General features: G+C 45.0%; 1 protein-coding gene across 12 annotated transcripts in view; it reads right to left on the minus strand.

The window, feature by feature from the left end:
* Positions 1 to 21,203, minus strand: part of COBL (cordon-bleu WH2 repeat protein) — a 263,034-nt gene that overhangs the window by 16,067 nt on the left and 225,764 nt on the right. For all 12 annotated transcript variants that reach the window (XM_067745677.1, XM_067745672.1, XM_067745675.1 and 9 more), the window contains 2 exons: positions 12,751 to 13,060; positions 20 to 117 (listed from right to left, as the gene is read on the minus strand). In XM_067745677.1, the coding sequence (XP_067601778.1) occupies positions 20 to 117; positions 12,751 to 13,060 (408 nt within the window). The remainder of the gene's footprint in view (positions 1 to 19; positions 118 to 12,750; positions 13,061 to 21,203) is intronic.

Consider the following 21,203-nt stretch of genomic DNA (forward strand, 5'->3'; position numbering starts at 1 on the left):
AGGAGCAGGCGCTGCTTACCTTCCAGGTCTTCGTCCAGTTCTGCAAGGGTTTTCTGGAACTGGCCGGTCATGAAGAGGTCTTCATCCTCATGTGAGGCTGGAGCAACTCTTCCACTTCTAGGGAAGACCAAGCAGAAAGGGAGAGCATTCGTTTATCTCATTATTTACGTAATTCACTCTTTTCTGGAAATATCTGAAGAAGGTACAACTCACAGTCAAATTCTTGCAGTTCCAAAGGCATTGGACCACTGCTGCCCTTGGACCTACTGGGACGCAGATGGGGTGTGTGTGTGTGTGTGTGTGTGTGTGTGTGTGTGTGTGGTGCACAGCAAACACCATGACTACAGCAAACCTCAGGGCAGCAGTGACACTGGTGACAGCCTCCCCAGCCCATCCCCCTCCCCAGGCCACTCAGGGTTTTAACTGGATGGGGGAAATGCCCACAGCGGGGGGCCACACAGTGCCCTCCAGTGCCTCATGCAGCCTTCCCGCGCGGGGACCTACTTGGGGCTTTTTTGCCCAGATCATCCTATGATAAACCTCACAAGCCGATATAAAGCAGGTGAGGTCCTTATCGCTGCTTCACAGAGAGGCAACTGCGTGAGCTCAGGATGGCGCAGCCCAAGCTCACAGGGGTTCCAGAACCGGGGAGGGCTGGCCACGTATGTATCCAGAGGTGCCGCGTGGTGCTGCCACCCGGGCATCCAGGGAGATGTCCCCCCATCCCCCCAAGGAGAACTGGACCTTCCTTATCTGTGTCCCTGGACAGCGGCATCCACAAGACAACGGCTGCCAAAGCAATTTGAAAGCAGCCTTTGCAAAGGCTCTTGTCTCCGTTTTCTTGCTGTGCCGAGAACAGAGACACATATGGGGTGATTGTCACTCTTCAGTGAAAGCTGAAGGTCTTTCCTGCTGACCGTTAAAATCGAGGACCGATTTCCATCATTACTAATCAGGCCGAGATAATGATGCTTGAAATATGCTTTGTACCATCCTCACTTACGTAGCAAAGTTTGTGTTCTGATAAATGAGCCTTTCTTACTTGGTGATCGTGTCCCTTTGGAGCCAGGAAGTGGCTTCCAGACCCGTCTCAGCTAATGTCCTCTGACACGGCAAACAAAGAGCGTTGGCCGAGATCTGTGTGGCTGTGGACCAACTAACAACGACCACGGGAGGCTCAAGGCTGCGTTTCCTGTTGCTTTTGCCCCAAGACTTAATTGAATGCATTTACTAAACTTGTGTTTTTCTCTTTCACGGAATGTGGTGGTTTAAATAAATCTCATTTAAATATTCAATAAAGTGTACGGCAGAGAAAAAAAATGGAAAGGGCTCTATAAAACAGTGTTTGAAATGGAAAACAGAGCACTTTTCAAATGCTGCCTCCTACTTTAAGTTGTTTAAAGTCCAGCCAAACAAAATTATGTCTATACTTTTCCTTCAAAGTATTTGCCTTTCCTTCAAAGTATGCAAAATCACACTGTTCCATGGGAACAGAATGATATTAATAAGAATTAAAAACTATAGCACAGGGAACTATACTCAGTATTTTGTAACAACCAATAAGGGAAAAGAATCTGAAAAAGAATATATATATACACATATATATATATGTGTATGCATATATATACATATTCACTTAGTTGTATACCTGAAATTAATACAACATGGTAAATCAACTATACTTCAATAAAAACTAAACTAAACTAAAATAATGCACCCTTTGAAGAAAAAGAATTAAAAAGTAATTTAGAAGTTCCACTGATGATATTATTTCATAAAGCGTACACTGGAGAAAGAAGACCACCCCAGACTGATGACAACTCCATGATCTGAGACTCTCAACTTGTTGCTCCTGGTGTTACCTGGAAAGCAATGGGAAGTGTACATCAAGAAGCAAAAGCATAGCTTTAACTCTGCAGGAACTCTGGTTCATTAGCCTCACTTTTGAGAATTTGCCTTAAGAAACTAATGCTATGGAAGGAAAAACATAAACACCAGCATGTGCATCATATTCATGGGGAGGTCTCTACAGCTTCCGGCAGCAGGGAGTGCCCCCCGTCACTGCATCCTACGATGACCATGCCATGGAGGTGGAAACACAGATCGCTGCTTAGGCCGGCATGTCACGTGAAGAATTCAAGACATGCAACTCCACACAGGATGGTCATGATGATCGAAAAGTAACCTGTGTCTGTGGACAAGGGTGAGGCAGAAACCTAGGCACCATCGCCGACCAGTGTGATTTGTTGAAATGGATGGATTACGGCAAATATTTCATACTTTTTTTTTTTTGAAGTATGCTCATTTTGGTACAAAGCAGCTTGATTGATAAGGCAGTGTTTGAAATGGGCAACATCTAAAATGATCCTTTGGTCCTCTAATGAGTACTAATTCTTTTATGAAAAGCCATTTACATGTGTGTGATACCATGTCCAATACACGTGGCATGTTGTGTTTATAATTTTAGTTTGTTCCTGAGTACCTAGCAATCCCTGAGATGATCCTAAACCAGTGTGTGACAATCCGAACTCCTCAAGGAGGCACTGCAGCAAGGCCTGAGCCAGCCCTTCCCCACGCTCCTCCCACCCATGCTCCGGCCTGAGCTGCCTGGTCTAACCATCAGCGGCCAAGCCCCAAGCTCAGGGCTTCAGACCTGTTCTCCGCCTGCCCGTCTCACCTCCCGTCAGGCCCCCTATGAAGTCCGGGGTCCCTACACCGCGTCCTCTGCCTTCCACCTGGCTCAGCCTGCCTGCCCGCCCCTTTCCTCCGTCTGCCTCTTGTACATGTCCCAGGTTTGTCCCAGATGCTCAGCTCCACACTCCGCTGACACATCCCACCCACCTCTTACCTGACTTTGCCCTTGACGCCCCAGGGTGGACCTGGTTCACCGGGGCCTTGCCTGTCCAGGAGGAGAGAGTGGACCCATGACAGAAGCCACCGGCCTTGGGAGCGCTGTGGAGGGAGGAGCCCAGGTCCTTGGCCGGTGCTTTTCCCAAGGCTGCCGAGCACCTTCGGGGCGGGGCAAGGCCAGGCCTGTGGACCACTTGGCTTCTGCAGCCGGTGCCTCTCCTGATGCGGGATAGGACCCGCACACTCTGGATCCTGGGTGAATGGTTCATCTCGCAAAAGCCCAAACCAGTGTGATGTATGTATTATGCTTTCCAATGTACAGCTTCAGGAGGGGGAGACTTAGCAGAATTTGCTTTTCCTTCCTCACCCACCCCATCCGCTTCTCCTCAAAGGGCCGCCGATGGATTACAGCTATTCCTCTCTCCCTGTAACAGCCAGCTGGGAGCACTTGGTCCCTGGGCTTGGAGGGCAGCTTCTGTGGGCGCAGCAGGAGGGCCCTCCTGCGTGCCCCTGAAGAATCACAGTTGGCCAGAAGCATTAGCACCTCTTTTTAGCTGAAAGTCAACTGCGCAGATGTTCCTTTCCCAGGCATCATTCCTTACGCCCAACACACACCCCACTCTAAGATAGACAGTTTCTTATGGACAGTTTGTTTTGGCTTAAGACCAAGGAAACGAAGGGCAAACAAGCAGCACCGGCATTCCGATACCAGCTGCACGTGTTGGAGAAACCTCACCGGGAGCCTTCCCTCCCACGGTGGGTCACTCTGCCAAGGCCACAGCCACGGACGAGCCACTGCTGCCTAACGTCTGAGGCTCTGCCTGCCTCAAGCGGGAGTCTTCCCGGAAGGGGAGCAGCCTCAGGGGCGGGGTCTGGCGACGGCCCCACCCACTCCCATGGGAGACTAACAGCAGTCACGAGGAATCAGTACCTGGGCAAACAGGTGCTATTTCATTTTTTAAAAAATTTTATATGAGAAAGAAGAAAGCACGGGCTGATTCTGCCCCATTCCAGCACATCAAGTCATTTTTCTTTTTGATGTGGCTAGGAAAGTTTCTTTAGGTAATTTACCCAGTCGCAGAAAACAAGCGAAGTCTGAGAGGAAAAAGATGTCCTTTTCAGGTTCAACGGCTGACAACAACCAAACCAAGCCATGCGATTTCAAAACAGTTACTTGATAAACTAAAGGTAAGAAGCCTGGGAAAAGAGATGGCTGATGACAGTAATATGTGCTTAACTTCCCCATTCCGTGTACAAATGGTCCTGTATTTATAAAGCTTCAGAGTTCTAGAACAACGGGGTCCAACAGAAATGTCATATGAGCTACACATGTAATTTAAAATCTTTTTGTAGTCACATTAAAAAGGTAAAAAGTAAGCAAGATTATTTTTTCATTAAATAATGTTACTTTTCCTTAACTTTAATTAGTAGACTCTAACTCAACATTTAACCCAAATTAGTATCGTCATTTCCATATAATTAATATTAAAAAGTTCATTTTTTCATATGTTTGGTGCAACTGCACTCTCACAGCACATCTCAATTTGGGCTACCCATCCGGCGGGCTCAGGAGCCAAAGTTAGCTGGTGGCTACTGTACCTACAGCATAGTTCTCCAAGATCTTAATGTCTGTCAATACTCCTCTGTTAGTGCAGTTACAAAGTTTCAGGGTTCTGAAAGGCATTAAATGTTTCTAAATGCTCACGGGGGCACAAAGTTCCTGTAGTTACAAAACTGCAGGGTTCTAGAAGGCATAAACTATTTCTAAATGTTTCTGTGGCCACAAAGTTCTCATATTACAAAGTTTCAGGATCTAGAATACATAAAATGTTTCTAAATGATGCTAGAGTCACAAAGTTCCTTCCTATAACTACAAAGCTGCAGAGGTCTAGAAGGTATAAAACATCTCTAAACGCTCCTAGGTCACAGAGCTCCTCTAGTTACAAAGTTCCAGGGCTGAAAAGCCAGGACAGGAGCCCAGCTCCTCCACCCATGACCTGCGCGTTCTCAGTTCCATAAGCATCTTGAAATCCTCAGCCCTGCAGATAAGAGAGGCACAGCTTCTCGCTTCCACAGCCCTCACGTCCACCACTCACGGACAGGTGGGGGAGGAGAAGGAGCTTACGGATTGCCAGGCGGAAGGTGGGCAGGCAGCGGACAATCAGGGAGACGCCCTTCCCCTGGAGAAGCTATAGTTTCTGTCTTTTGAGGCTCTACACATGACTTCAGTGTGGTTCTACTGTTAAAAAAAAACAGAGCCTGCAGCCCACTTACCCAATCTGTCTCACTGACTCCTTACAGAATTTCTGCAGAACTAGTGTCCCCCAAAGGGATCCCAGGACTGAGAGTTTCACAGTACTGATCGCACACAGTATGATACACAGATGGATAAGTTGCCTGATTACAGCAAGACTGCCTTCAGGATTCGAGAGTTTAGAAATAGCGCTAGCCTCTCCCCCATCTATCTATCGGTACACAAATGTGTACTTTTCAAACATATGCATATGTTCTTTTCAAACAAAGATGTTATAAATAATGAGGCAGATGGTCAGAGGTAGACACAGGTTATAAGGATTTCCAACAAATCAAGTTTCTATCCTTCCTCAGGCAGTTTTAAATAAACAACATCAACAACAACACTAATAACACCAGCCATCAATTTCTGAAGGCTGGCAATACGTTAGGCACTGTTCTAGGGGATGGTACTGCAGATCTCGATTGTACTGACAAGAAAGTAGAAGTGAGAGGTCAATCCCCCAAACTACAATGAGGTATCACCTCACACTAGTCAGAATGGACATCATCAAAAATTCTACGAATAACAAGTGCTGGAGAGGGTGTGGAGAGAAGGGAACCTTCCTGCACTGTTAGTGACAATGTAAATTGGTGCAGCCATTGTGGAAAACAGTATGGAGACTCCTTAAAAAAACTAAAAATAGAATTACCATATAATCCTGCAATCCCACTCCTGGGCATGTATCTGGAGAAAAACATCATTTGAAAAGATACATGCACCCCTATGTTCATAGCAGCACTATTTGCAATAGCTAAGACTTGGAAACAACCTAAATGTCTGTTGACAGATGAATGGATAAAGAAGATGTGGTACATATATACCATGGAATATTACTCAGCCACAAAAAGAAAATGAAATAATGCCATTTGTAGCAACATGGATGGACCTAGAGATTATCATGCTAAGTGAAGTTAGCCAAAGATCTCATGATATCACTTATAAGTGGAATCTAAGAAAAAAAATGATATAAATGAACTTATATGCAAAACAGAAATAGACCCAAAGATATAGAAAACAAACTTGTGGTTACCAAGATGATAAAGAGGGGAGGGATAAATTAGGAGTTTGAGATTAACAGATACACACTACTATATTTAAAACAGATAACCAACAAGGACCTACTATATAGAACACAGAACTACACTCAATATTTTAATAATATTTTAATAGTAACCTATAAGGGAAAAGACTATAAAAAGAATATATATATATATATATATACTTCCCCTGTGGTGCAGCAGTTAAGAATCCCCCTACCAATGCAGGGGACATGGGTTCGATCCCTGGTCCGGAAAGATCCCACATGCTGTGGAGCAGCTAAGCCTGAGTGCCACAACTACTGAGCCTGTGCTCTAGAGCCCATGAGCCACAACTACTGAGCCCACGTGCCACAGCTACTGAAGCCCGCGTGTCTAGGGCCCGTGCTCTGCAACAAGAGAAGCCACGACAAAGAGAAGCACGTGCACTGAAACGAAGAGTAGCCCTTGCTCACCGCAACTAGAGAAAGCCCACGTGCAGGAACAAAGACCCAACGCAGCCAAAAATAAAATAAATAAATTTAAAAAAAGAATATATATATATATATATATATATATATATATATATGTATCACTTTGTTGTGCACCTGAAACTAACACAACATTGTAAATCAACTATACTTCAATTTAAAAAAAAGAAGTGAGAGGTCAAGTCATTGGCCCAGGGCACCGTCACCAGCAATAGGCAGGGCAGATATGATGCCAGGCAGTCTTCACGTCGTGTTGCTTTTTAAGTATTAGGATAGTTGGCCTGGGTCATACACGAAGGAAAGGTGCAGCTGGAAGGAGATCTTTCATGGGTGACACAACTCCCACCTAGGGCAGAACTGTGTGGAAGCCACTCCTAGGTGTCCCCACCATGAGGGGCAATCCCCACATGGGCCGAATTCTTCCTGAAGGAGATTATTTACCGGCTGTGCTAAATTTAGAGGAAGACTCTTGGAATTGGATGTCCCACTTACGGGGTCAAGTTTGAATTGAGGGCATAGATTTATTTTGCAATGAAAACTATAATTGGATCTAATCGAATGACTTGATGGAAAACATACCATTTTCAGATCACAGCACACAAAGCACACTCTAATCGTTCCCAAGCCTTCACCCTTGCTCTCTTTAGAAGACTGGTATTTATCCTTGAGACTTTTCAATTCGAAATCTTGGCTGTCAGGGCATTCGATGGAGCCCAGCCAGCGCTGCCCTTGAGGAAGTTGGAGCTGTGGCAGCAAGGAGCAGAGCCTCCAAATTCAGTGCATGAGCAGGAGACGTGCACTTTGCCACTAGACCGAATAGTTTAAGAAAAACGCTTTCAGCTGAAGCCAACCCCACAGACGCTCTTTGGACAGGCTGCAGGAGCTCTGGTGCAAAGAGTCCTTGCCTCCAATTTGTCAGAGTGGGACCCCAGGCAATTCCAGCCAAAGAAGTCTGGACGAATTTGCTATCTGCAGAATAGCAGACGGCAGAGAGAGGAGAAACAGCCCAGCAAACTAGAACTTTACAGACCTTACAAACTGGGGCCTTTGCAGGTCACAAGGGTTCTTCCACTCTTCCCTCCAATACTGAATGCATCTCCGAGTATCAGAGGGGTGGCGATAGTACGGGGCACCCTGGCAAAGTTGAAAACCACAAACACTCCTTATTTCCCCTGGGAACTGGTGCCACAGTGGAGATTCTGCAAGCTGAGGGTGTCTGAGACTGTTGGGGACAGCTTCACCGTCCGTCAGAACCCGTGTCCCATGGGCAGAGACCGAGCCATGCCCATCACGGCAAAGGGTAACTTATGCTCCGGAGCCTCTGGCGTCCGGCATTCCAAGGGTGGAGAGGCCTCACTGCCATAGCCAGGTCCTGGATCATCACAGGAAGAACACCCCTCCTGGGAACACAAATGCCACCTTAGGATGAGCTGCAGAATCCAGGCGTCAGAATCAATGCTGGGCAGAGCCAGGAGGTAGAGTCAGGGCCCAGCAGTAGCACCAAGACCAGGGTACCAGCCCCTTCAAGTGGCCTCCCTTTCTAAATGTGGTGCAGGGGCATCCATCTCACGGCACAGGAAGGGAAGAGCTGGCAGGCTGACTGAGTACACATCTGCCCTTGTCACCAGGCCTGTCCTCTCCTGAGACAGCAGGGTATCAGAAACCACGTTCTTTGTTACTGTTTCTCTCAATCACTGAACTCGTGTGCCCCTGGGCAGTGTTCCGCTCCGGGGCCCTTTCCAGGTGGCCGAGGTCAAGACCACACCTCCATGAACAGTGGTGGGCTCTGCTCTCAGGACATTTCAGCTTGATTCTGGGCTACCAACCCCCAAGAACGGTTTATCATCTCATTGAACTTGACCCTGGGCCAGTCTGGACACCTGCAGTCATCTGCTCCATTGTGGATCACACAAATTTTGCAGACTTGCTCTCTGGGCCAGGACCGGTCGGCCCCTGAAGACTCTCCCCACCTTCCCCTTCCCCTTCAGGCTTTTTGCTGTCCCAACTCTCAATGCCCTATTCTCAGACAGGGCCTCAGAGCACATCACTGGAATGCACCATGTTCACCAGAAGCAGTGTATTCTCTCTCTCTCTAACCATGTATCTGAGGTGCGTATTTGTAAATGCCGTAAGTGTGACAGTGCAGAAGGGGGATGACCTAGGACAGCATCTCCCAAATGGTGCTCAGCGGAACACTCACTCTAAAGGATATTAAGAGGTAGGCAGAGGGGAAAATTTACACATGTTGCTTTGCTGCAGAATTTGTAAGCGACTTTATACTCTCCTCTTCCAAGAGAAGAATGTGGAACTTCCCAAATATATTGTGAAGCGATATTTTTCAAGAGATATATCCCAGGAGATACCCGAGTAATTGTAGCGATTCCAAAGTTGGCAAATGAGTGCGCAGAGGAGGACGGACCAAGGCATCCAGCCGTCAGTGGAGCGCACATCTGGGACTGGCCTGCCCAGCATGTAGATGTGTTTTTTTTGGCCCTGAAAGTCTGAATTGGTTGCCAAGATTTAAAATTTGGGAGGCCTAACTCTCTCAAATGGGGAGGGGACTGGATTCTGGATGGCAGGTGGGTCACAGCCCTTGATGAACCACCCATCCTCCCGGCTACAACATAAGGGCCGTCTCCACGTGGGGACCTTGTCCATCTTTTCGTCTTTCCAGCTCCTGTCCCATCCTAGACCCAGTGCCCACCGCAGTGCGTCAGTACCATTTGTATCCAAGGAGGGACGTGAAATCAGCCTTTCGGGGGACAATCTCTGCGTCTGCTACCTGCTTTCTAGTTCCCATCTTCATTTCTTACATCTGTATATTTTTCAAATTCTAACTTTAAGACTATTCCTCCCATAAACAGAGTCTTTCCAAAACTGGAAATGTACCTGGTTGACAAACATATGGGGAAAGCTCAGCTTCAATGGGAATCAGAGAAAAAGAAATTAAAGCAATTAACACTTATAGCCTTAAAAAAAAAACTGGGGAGACCTCACATAAAAATCTAGATTTCTGTCTTCTCTTCCAACGCTGGCCACGCTGGGTCTGTAAATTCCTCAGGGCAACAACCGTAAGGAAGCTGTGGGGCTGCCCGCTTTAGAGAAAACTTGTGCTTTGCCCCATGCTCTGTGGCCTCTGAGTTTGTAACCCCTGCTTTCCACAGTAGGCACGGATTAAGTAATCCTGAAATTTATTGAAAGTTATGCATTTGGACCTAAAGATGTGATACACCATGCTGAAGCCTCTGAGTATGTCTAATTGGTAATGGAGACAACTCTTGTTGAAAAAGAAAAACCTACAGATATTCCATGAAAAATCATGGGCAGAGAGTTGATCCCATTTCTGAGGCAAATAATGGAACAGCACAGACAGGACTGAGGAATTCAGCGATCATCTTCAACTTCCTTTGACTCTAAAGCCCAAAAAAGGCAAGTTGGAGTGCCATGAAAATTCACGGTGCTCTGGTCCCTAAACTAACTGTGTGACTTAGTCAATGGGTCCCACCCAATGGCTATTCAAGAGGCACTGAGCATGTGCACAGGTACCCAGTGGCTCCCACACCTGTGACAGGTAGGAGGCGTTATCTGCACAGATATAAGCAAAACTCGAGGCTCAGCAAAGTTAGGAGGACCCTCGAAGGCCAAGCAACTAGTTAGTGGTGGTGGGATTCCACGTGGGTCGGTCAGGGCCCAGAGTCCCCTCCCTCCCCTCCACACTCCTCTCAAATTCAGTGGCACCCCAGAGACGAGGGCAGAAAAACATGACCTGCTCCCTGTTTGGATAAAGCGTCAGGTTCCAAGACCCCGTGATTATCCTGGCCGTGGCTGCAGACAACAGTACCATACTTGAACAGAAATCAGCAGGATTTTACATCCGGTCAACACCAGCAAAATCCACTGGGACTTTTGTAGGAGCATCCCTGGGGCACCGAGGTAACATGTCTGATTAGTTTCAGATGCAGAGCTCAGGGTCTGCAATCCCAACGCAAACCAACTGAACAGACCTGAGGATTGCTGTGAAGCTCCTTTCCTTTACCTTTAGGTGGACTCTGAAGGAAATGCCGTAGTTTTTCTCTGCAAACAGGCCAACCTCAGCTCAATGCACCCTGTTTGGGGCAGAGGCAAAACGGACCAATGGTCACCTTCTAATTTCCTGTCCAATAAAATATGAACTTGGTCTTGGAATTGTCCTTAAGATTGAAGAGCTGTACTTGAACATTGTTAGAGGGTGTATACAGCCACCTGGGGAAATGCTCGTGATAAACTGTGGGCTAAAAATAAACCAAAATAAAATAGTATTGACACTACAATTACATTAAGCAGACAGAGACTCGTGTGTTCATTTAGACAAAGCTGAAAAAAACATGAAAAATACAGAGGCATTCATTCATTCTGGTGCTCAACTTATGCTTTTTTTTAAAAAAAAAATCTGCTTTATTTCTATTAACGTTTCTAAAACATTGCGTGACTGGTTCTTAAAATTATCTAAAAGGTAAGAAAAAGGAGATTATCATACTAAGTGAAGTAAGCCAGACAGAGAAAGACAAATATCACATGATATCACTTATATGTGGAATCTAAAAGAAGAAAAAAGATACAAATAAACTTATTTCCAAAACAGAAAGAGACTTACAGACATAGAAGACAAACTTATGTTTACCAAAGGGGAAAGGGAGGTGGGGGGAGGGATCAATTAGGAGGTTGGGATTAACATGTACAGACCACTGTGTATAAAATAGATAAACAACAAGGACTTACTGTATAGCACAGGGAACTCTACTCAATATTTTGTAATAACCTATAAGCGAAAAGAATCTGAAAAAGAATAGGTATATGTATGAATGAATCACTGTGCTATACACCTGAAACTAACATGATATTGTAAATCAACTATACTTCAACAGTAACAAAAAAAAGAAGGACGAGCTGCCAGGAATTAACCTGCCTTTCTAACTAAGAATGAAGAAAGGAATTATGACAGACTGGTTCTGGTGCAGAGACAGAGTAACCAGTCTATGGAATGAGTGCAAGCAACAGACTGACGTGTATACGGAAACTGGACAGAGGACCAACGTGGAACCAGGAACCAGTGGGAAAAATAGATCCCTTCTTGACACCACGCCCAAAAATAAACTCCAGGTAGACAAGAAGCCCAAATGTCAGAAAGCAACGCTAAAACTTTTACAAGAAATTCAGATACTCTTTAGTCCTTTGTGGTATGAGAAGGATCTCTCAAATATTCAAATATCATATACGTTCAGGAGAAAAAGGACAAATTCAACACTATTCAAATCGAAAAGCAATTTTCATACAACAAAATAAAACAGTTGAATTCAAGCCACCGTCTTAGAGATTCTTTGTGTGTAAATAACTGTCTAAAGAGAAATTAACGGTTAAAAAAAAAGTAATGTCCCAATTTAAAAAAAAAAGAAGGCTATGAAAAGACAATTCATAGAAGAGGAAACTGAACTGGTCATACACACGTGACAAGATGCTCATCCTTACTGATCAGGGTATTGTATCTTAAAGCCACACGAGATGCCATTGGGCACCTGTATGACTACAACGCCCATTAATCCCCATATCGGTGGATGTGGAGTGGCAGGCCACTATAGACGGGACGGCTGGAGGACGTGGACACCAGGTCACCATTTTGGAGAGCAATCTGCCAATATTCCAAAAAGTTGCAGGTGAGTTTTCTCTGAAGGTCTAATAATTTCTCTTCTCGAAAAGCTCTGTGTATAAATGGAGACCTATGTATGACGTGCTTATTGATTCCAGTGGTGAAAAACCAGAGCAACCCAAGTGTCCATTCATTAAGAAATGGATACATAAGTGAACTAACAACACATACGTCATCAGGGATAAATCTTCAACACATGATGTCGAGTGGAAAACTACACTCAGAGTATGGTACCATCTATATAAAAGGTACAAACAAACAAGCCAATACTATGCATTATTTGTAAATACCTGCAGAGCTAGAAAGAGCATGAAGACAGAACTACGGAGAACAAGTCCCCAGTCAGGGTGCGGTGACCTCACAAGTATCGGTTGGGTCACCAGGACGAAAGACCTCCCTCCGTCCATGACTCACCTCAGATGCCAGTTCCCAGGGCCACTCCTCTCCCACGAGGGGCTCTTCTGGGGGCCCAGTTCTGGGGTCCCAGCCAGGTCCTGGTCACTGCAGTCTTCCTGGTCTGTGGCCCACTTGTCTTTGGACTTCGTGCTGTCGTGTTGGGAATCCAGGGACACGATGTCCGAGGGGGAACTCATCACTCCCGAGTCCTCTGTTGTGTCCTCTGAGGCAAAGCAGCTACCAACAGACACAGTCTCCTCGGCCTCCGACGGCAGTGGAGGGACCCCGTCCACAGCGCAGGGACCGCCAGGCCCCAGGGGCAGGCTCACTGGACGAGACACACAAGGGCAGGTCAGGCAACGCTCCAGTGACTTCCCCACTGCCTGACTCATTTGAAATCTGGAATTTGGGGTGTGAGGGAGGACCCGCACACACACCACTTCCCTCTGGACACACTTTAACTTGGAAGGAGTTACGTGCATATGTGACTGAGAGCAACATTTTCCCTGAAAAAATCAGCCTATTTTGAATTAACCTTTGGAATTGTTATCCTGTACGTGACTACAAGCAAACAATATTAAAAAATTCAAACTAACGACATGGTGAATGCAATTGTTTCTAGTCTGGCCCTTGGTTTAACAAAAGTTGTTCGAAAATGAGTTCTTTGGAGAAACTAGGGGTTTTCAAAATAGAAACAAACTTTGAAAAAACTCATCTTGTTCGGGAACTTCTAACTTCCCAGGAACGTGTACAATTTGGCTTTAAATATTAATGACAGTCATTGCCAGCATCTGGCTTTCTCTTTATTTTTACATGTGAGAGTTCGATCTGGTTTAAATAAGAGATGCTCGTAGAAGAGAACCCGCAAGTAAAATGTAGAAGAGTGAGAACAAAAGTGTTCTTGGATGAGGTCACTGTGCCCTGAGCACTGACTGTGGTTCAGGGCAGCAGACGGCATAAGATGCACCGATTGTAACTTACTGCGGAGGCGCGAGTTCATTCCCTCAGGCTCTAATCGTGACGATGGGGCACTGCGGCCACGCGTCACATCTGTCCAGCTATTCCGAGGGACAGTAAGTGTTAGGAGAGTGTGGGCACCAATGTCCCCCTTACTGGGCTTTGAGGTTGAAAACTCCATGCTTGGAGAAGAATCCCCCTAATATTGAGGGGGTAGGACAGGAATATAGAACTCTGGACCAGCCTCAGACCAGAGGTGTTTTTTTAAATTGAATGTAGATATAGATTTTAAACCTCAAGGCATAGGATCTAAGCACTGCTTATGGCCATGCAGGAAATAAGGACTGTGTTGTGCTGTAGTTTCAGTGTGTTTTGTTTGAAAAGCGCTCCTCCAATAAGTAAATTGCTGGATGCCTGAAATGAATAAAGGCTACACACATGTCGAGTGCAAACTCCACAGACTCATGCCCTGATAGACAAGTGACATCATAACACCGTCAATACACACTCAACACCGTTAACTGGACAGCAGACTAGAGACACAGAGTTAACAAAACCAAAAGAGCACCGAGGAGAAAATTCCCGGAGCTGCTGGTTTCTTGGAGATCCCAAACAGTAAAATAAAAGGACAAGATCAAAAAAACAGAAACAAAGGAACCAGACATTTCACAAAAGAGCTCACAAATAAAGATCAGAAACAAGGGAGGAATTGTTTAGAGAAGCAAAGGCACAAGGCAATGTGTCTGAATGCAGTGAATGCTTCTGAACAATGACCTCTTTCTTCTAGCTTTCTTCCTGGCTTTTGTTGCAAGACTCTTAATTAGAGGGCAAATCCGGAGAAGAAACACTGCCTATGGATTAATACCACCCAAGCCTTTTCTGCCGTGGGTCTGCTGAGAAGCTGTCACACCTCGGATGTTGTGTGCTGGCTACTCTGTCCACACAGCCAGTGATTCTGCCGGAGATGTCACTCCTGGACGCTCCTGCCATCCAGAGAGGGCAGGAGGGAGGGAGGATGGAAGGATGCTCGGAGCACCGGGCAGGTCTACCAGCTAGTAAGAGAGATGAGCTCGAGCTAAGGCTCAAGCCTCCTGCGAACCACTTCCGAGAGTGCTGTCAAATCCGGCACGGATTTGAAGATGGGAATGGACATCCCCACGAGGCTCTGTACCTGGGTCAGTGTTAGTTTGTGCATTTTCAGGCCGTTTCTGATTCTCTCCGCAGTCTGCGCTGTCAGCCTGAGACTCTTTTGCTTGGAATCAGACATCCCCATCTGCTCCCTTATTATCTTTTCTCTTTTCCTCTGGTTCCTATTATTAACCTCATGAACTATAACATGTTTTGACAATTTCTGTTGGAGATGATGGAGCAGGAAACTGCTTTTTCTTTATTGATTCTAAACAGAAGCCTAAGACACAAAAGGAAAACTTGGAGCTGCTTGGCCTCAGGTCCTGTCCTGCAGATCCTTCTGTGCAGCCCACTTTCTAGCCTCACTCAGCCCCTGAGGGTTTCCACCAAGCCAGTGGTCCAGGGACCCAGCCTGAATCCCAGAGCCCGGTCCAATTTCTACTCAGAACTTTGAACAACCCTTTCCCCTTTCTGTAAAATAAGCATGACATCCCTTCTAGAATTCTATCCTTTGAAATTCCAAATCCAAAGACAGGATGTCAACATTTTTGACAGTTGACTGGTGACTAATTAGGAATCTTAAAAGAAAAAAAGCATGGCCTTTCTTCCTCTCTGCTATTTTCCATCACCCCTAAGAGTAAGTCGCTCTTTTGGAGTTGATTAATGCGTTGGCAAGTTCGCTCTTCTCTTAAGGCGCGAACAACCTTTTTGAACTGAAGGGTTATTATTGCGGGATTTTTGCAAATGTGGAAAAACACAATTTGTCTTTAGCAGATGCCAAATATAAATTCACGATTACATTCTCTTCCAGATAAACAGCCACAGAGCCCGAGTCCAGAATATTAACGCTTCCATTGTTCTCCACCTGAATTACATAATCCCATGGCTCAAACGCCATTACAGCTAAATGAGAGCAAAAATTCTCGAGCTCAGGCGTAAAGCAGAAAGAAGAAGAAAGTGCTAACTGAAGGCTACTAATTCCTCAGGTTGAACACAATCATTTCAGTTTGGCATGAGTTCCATCGAGTTTTTCTTTTACAAAGTCACCAAAGACAATTTCTAACACCAAATGTAAATATCTTCTGGGTATTTTGGTAATGGATTCATTTTTATTAGTTTATTAAATGCAAATGAAAGATCTTGTATGATATGATATTGTTTATTTGCTGGTCATTATGAAGGGAGATTTGTCAAGAGTCAGTTTCCCCAGGCTTATCCGCCCAGAGAAAATGTCTCATCGAAAGACTAACCTCAAAAAAAAAAAAAAAAAAAAAAAAAAAAAAGCCATGAGGGGCTTCCCTGGTGGCGCAGTGGTTGAGAGTCCGCCTGCCGATGCAGGGGACACGGGTTCGTGCCGCGGAGTGGCTGCGCCCGTGAGCCGTGGCCACTGGGCCTGCGCGTCCGGAGCCTGTGCTCGGCAACGGGAGAGGCCACAACAGTGAGAGGCCCGCGTACCGCAAAAAAAAAAAAAAAAGTTAGAGAGCCTAGTAAGGTACTCTTGGCCTCAATCAATCTACATTTCTCCAAAGCCTGAACCATAACCCTAATCCTAGCATCCTAACGTGCCTGTTAGAGACACAGAGAAAATCCCAGTTTCACCCGTGTGAAGACAAGCCTGCTCTCTGCTTGCCATTCTTTGAAAACATATATAGAAAACAGCTGCTGCTTCTATCCATCTGCACTGCCCCCTCCCTGTTTGTGCTATGTGAGTTCCTCCTTCCGGGAGCTAACCTAGTTCTCAACAGCTGGGCCAGTCTAACTGCCCCCTCACTACTCCTGGCCACAGGGCACGGATGTGAGATGTGGGTCATGGATGTGACCCAAACATGGTCAGTTGATACCGTGGTCCAAAGATGGGCACGTGTCCTAAGTTGGACCAATCAAGGCCTTTCTTGGGGCCTTCTGGCCAGAGATACTGGGCAGGTGGTCTCCTTGGGCTGAAATCCATGGAGTAGGAGGGGTCCTGGATAAATGACAGTCTTCTGGACCAGCGCGTGGAGAGGGCTTGTCCACAGACAGAGAAGAGCACAGACCTAAGACAGCGTTTGGGCTTGGGGACCCCACCATGTCCGTAATAAGGATTCATCTCTTAAAATTCCCAGGTATGTGAGCAAAAAAAAAAAAAAAAAAACTCACAAAACCCATTCTTTTGTAACTCGTTCAATACATGTTTCTTGGAATTAGATAGTCTTGTCTAACAAATGTCTAAATTGCCCTGATTTCTTCATGAAGTACACACACACACAGAGTTTCATATTATGGTGTTTCCATGACAGGAACTTTTATTTTAAAAAATATATTAAATGTGACAGCTGCATATCATGTTTCCCTTTCCTGGATTTATCTTCCATTATTCAGATTACACATTTGAGTAATTCTATTTTCGGAATAATCTGGTTTAGGATCCAGTTTACTCTCTAAGCCCTCTTGTGTCTTCACAAGGTTGTCTGCATTTAATCCTTCACTGTCAGTATGGCTAAAATGAAGTCAGATTCAGATCAAAATCCTTCTTCCTCAAGATTGAATTCTCAGCACCACTGTTGTCTGGCATCCCACCTCACAGATAAGAACCCAAACGCTAGCATGATTCTTTCCAACTATAAATAACCTTATCTCTAGAAGCTAGTAAGATTTTCCTCTTTACCCATGGATATCAAAAAATTCACCAAAATGTGTCTAATTTTGTATGTCTCTGAGGATATGTATTAATATCCAAGAACTTTTGGAAGTTCTTTTTTTCATGTGTTTTTCAATACTAGCTTGCTCTTGTTTTATGTATGTAATAATCTGTTAAATTTTTCTGAAGCAATAACAACAAATATTTAAAGTTCTGCTCTGTTGCCTAAATTAGCCCTACTTCCTCTGGAGTTAGTTCCTCTAATCAGTTTGTGGTCCTTCCTCCACACACTGAAAAAAAATTTTGTTTAGTGATTCTTGACTGTGCTAAATGATGGTGTCAGTAATGTCAGGAACTAGATTTCTTTTGTACACGTGACCATCACTGTTGCCTTAGGAGAGAGCAGAAAGCCTTACGGCAGATTGGGCTGAGCAGATTCCCACAGGGAATCTGCAGGGAGGAAAGTTGCTTTCTGGGGAAGACTACGCCTGGATGCGGTGGCCAGTATCTCTCAGCAGCCATAGTGCCGACTTTGGTTGACGGTTCTTAGACCCAGTTCCGCCACATTGAAACTGAAGTTTCATATTATTTTCATGTGCCTATTTTATTTAGCAAATAGCTAAAAGAATTCCTCCTCCACGCTGATGTCACGGTTTTAAGAGTAGCCTAAGATATTAGACCACTGGCTAACAACGATCAGATATACAGTTCAACATCAATATTTGAAACCATATAATGGTAGTTGGGTTTTTGATATTCTGCAATGTCCAAATAACTCCTTATTTATCCAGTGTCCTCTGCAGTATGAAAATAATTATTCCTGTTTTGCAAATTATAAAAGAAGTTCCAGCCAACAAATGATTTCATGTATCCCTGATAGTATGTGTTACAGAAACATACTTTGCCAGGCCCATAAACAGGACAAGTCTATTCAAAACCACACAAAAACACGTCCTAAGCAAAAGTCAATTCGAGGTTCTTGCGCCAAGAAAATGTGAAATGAATCTTGTGGAGAATACCTACATTTAAATTTTTCTACACCAAAAGATTTTCTTCCATGTCCTATGGAACAAATCTTGGTTGCATTTGTCCAGAGGTTTCAATATATTCTAAAACATTTTTGAGAAAAAGAGCCAGCCCTCTCTTACATATGTATTTCTGGGGCCTCACTCTGGGGATCAGGATAGTTTCCGTTGTCAGGAACAAAGCTGATGCTTCAGTTCGCTTCATCAAAATAGAAACCCTGGCTCCAGGTTGTCTAGCATATTAAAGCATGGGAGCTGTGTTTAATCCACAGCTCAGAAAAGGTGACATTTAGGGACTTGCCAAGTTACTAAACTGAATGAACTACGATTCAGGTCTGGCATGAAGTACAGGTGAGCCACCTGCCTTCTGAGGCAGGCAATCCAGGAAAAATATCGTCTGTTTCTCTGCTAGATTCCCTCAAGTCCTATCCCTTTATCATTAGAACTCTAGAGAACAAAGTATGTGGCCCACTTTTGCTTAGTTTTCTGTAATGCACTGTTCAGCCATTGCTACTGACTTAAAATGACCAAATGAAGAACATTTTCGTATCTTATGTAGAACTGCTGTTGGAGATGTTATCTATCATAGTACTCAGTGTCTTTTACAGAAGCATCCACTTTAATTTGTCCTAAAATTTAGATCTTCCTTCCCCCCCTTTTGGTGAAATGAATGCCTGCTATTTGGCTGGGTGTCTGCCCACCTCGCTTTTCTGCCTTGGTGCCCAGGACGGTCAGAAACATAGTTAGTCTTTACTAGGACCTTTGCATGGGTTCTACCCCACACATCCTGCTCTTCCCATCACATATATCTCTAAGCTCTCTTGGTGTTTATTCTTAACCACTTTAGGAAATAAGGATTTTTAAAATAGCATTTATATATATATATATATATATACACACACACACACGTACATATGTATGTATATGTTATACACACATATAATTATATAATATAAAATAGACAATATCTTTTTATTATTTTGAGTTATTTAAAATAAGAAGTATTGGGGAGGTGGCCAAGATGCTGGACTACAAAGACCCTGAGTCCACCTCTCTCCACAGGCACACCAAGATTGCAATTACCTACAGAGCAAGCATTTGTGAGAACAACCTGCAGACTAGCAGAAAAAATTTTCCACAACTAAAGATACAAAGAAGGCACCACAGTGAGATGGGCAGGAGGGGTGGAGATGTAGTAAAGTCAGAACCCACACCCCTGGGCTGGCGATTCACAAATGGGAAGAATATCACAGCTCAGAGATGGTGGGGTCCGAGCCCCACACTGGGCTCCCCAGCCCAGGGGTCCTGCACCCACACAACCACCTGAATGTCTGGCTCGGTTAAGATGGCTTGCCCAGTGACCCCTCTCCCCAAGGAGTTTCTGATTCAGTGGTTCGGGCTTGGGGCTGAGAACAGCATTCCTCACATGTTCCCAGGTGGTGCTGAAGCCACCGGTAGAGGTCTACACTGGGGGAAGCCCTTCCCTGAACACCTCGCCAGGGCTGCCCGGCCAGCTGAGGGCAATCTGCAAGCCTGTGTATCACCCCCCCCTCCTCAGACCAAAACCCCTTCATTGCTTTGCTCCAGAGACAGCGGCTTCTCCAACAAGGGCCCTGGAGTTACTGAACAGACCATTTTTCAAAACAGACATTCAGTCCCTGCATTCTGAGCGTCCTTCTCTTTCTAAACTGTTAGACTCTACTTTCTGTCTCAATGCCCTTCCTGTGTCTCCCGTTTCATGGGAAGGCACCACAGGATGCCCTCAGCAGAGTTAAACGTGACATTTTCCTCAAGACAGCAGAGCAAACATAACTACTCGTGGAAACTGTATTAGAACAGTTTCAGAAAGGCAGAGTGAGGAAGTGACACAAAACATCCCAAATGCTTGTAAAATACGCCCAAGACGAGAAGGAAAGGGCTAACTCTGGGGGCGGGGGAGCAGGCAGGACTCCCGGTGTCCTGCTTTGAGGCAGGAGGCATCTCACACGCAGAGCACACGAGATGGGGTCTGGAGATGCTGGGGAACGCAGACGCAAGGCAGCAACGAGACCCACGGGTCGCTGTGTCCAAAGGCTGTCACAGAGCTAGTGGGAGGCACCTCCAAAAGTCACCTGGGGAGCAGAGGCCCTCGCAATGATGGAGCAAAAGTCTGAGTCTACAAGGCTGTGGTCCCTGCACCTGCACGTCGTCCCCACGCCTCAGCCCTGCCAGCTTAGCCAGACGATGCAGTTATTTTTGCCTCATTAACTATCTGTATAAGTTGCCTGATGTTTGGGACCGACTGAATAGCATAGATCTGAAGATGGTGTCTTCAAAATGTCACCTGGGTCTGGACTAATGTAGCAAACATATTTTTATTTATTTATTAATTATTTTTAGTTTTATTTATTATTGAAGTATAGTTGATTTACAGTGTTGTGTTAGTTTCAGGTGTACAGCGAAGTCATTCAGTTATACATATGTGTACACACATATATTTTTATATATATATTCTTTTTCATATTATTTTCCATTATGGCTTAATGTAGGGTACTGAGTACAAGTCCCTGTGCTGTATAGCAGGCCCCTCTTGATTATCTGTTTTAGATACAGTAGGGTGTATCTGTTAATCCCATATGCCTAACTTATCCCTTACCCTCACCCTTCCTTTTTGGTAACCATAAGTTTGTTTTCCATGACGGTGAGTCTGTTTCTGTTTTGTAAATATGTTCATTTGTATCATTTTTTTTCAGATTCCACCTATA

This window comes from Pseudorca crassidens, chromosome 8, assembly GCF_039906515.1.
Source record: "Pseudorca crassidens isolate mPseCra1 chromosome 8, mPseCra1.hap1, whole genome shotgun sequence".
NCBI classification, from domain to species: domain Eukaryota; kingdom Metazoa; phylum Chordata; class Mammalia; order Artiodactyla; family Delphinidae; genus Pseudorca; species Pseudorca crassidens.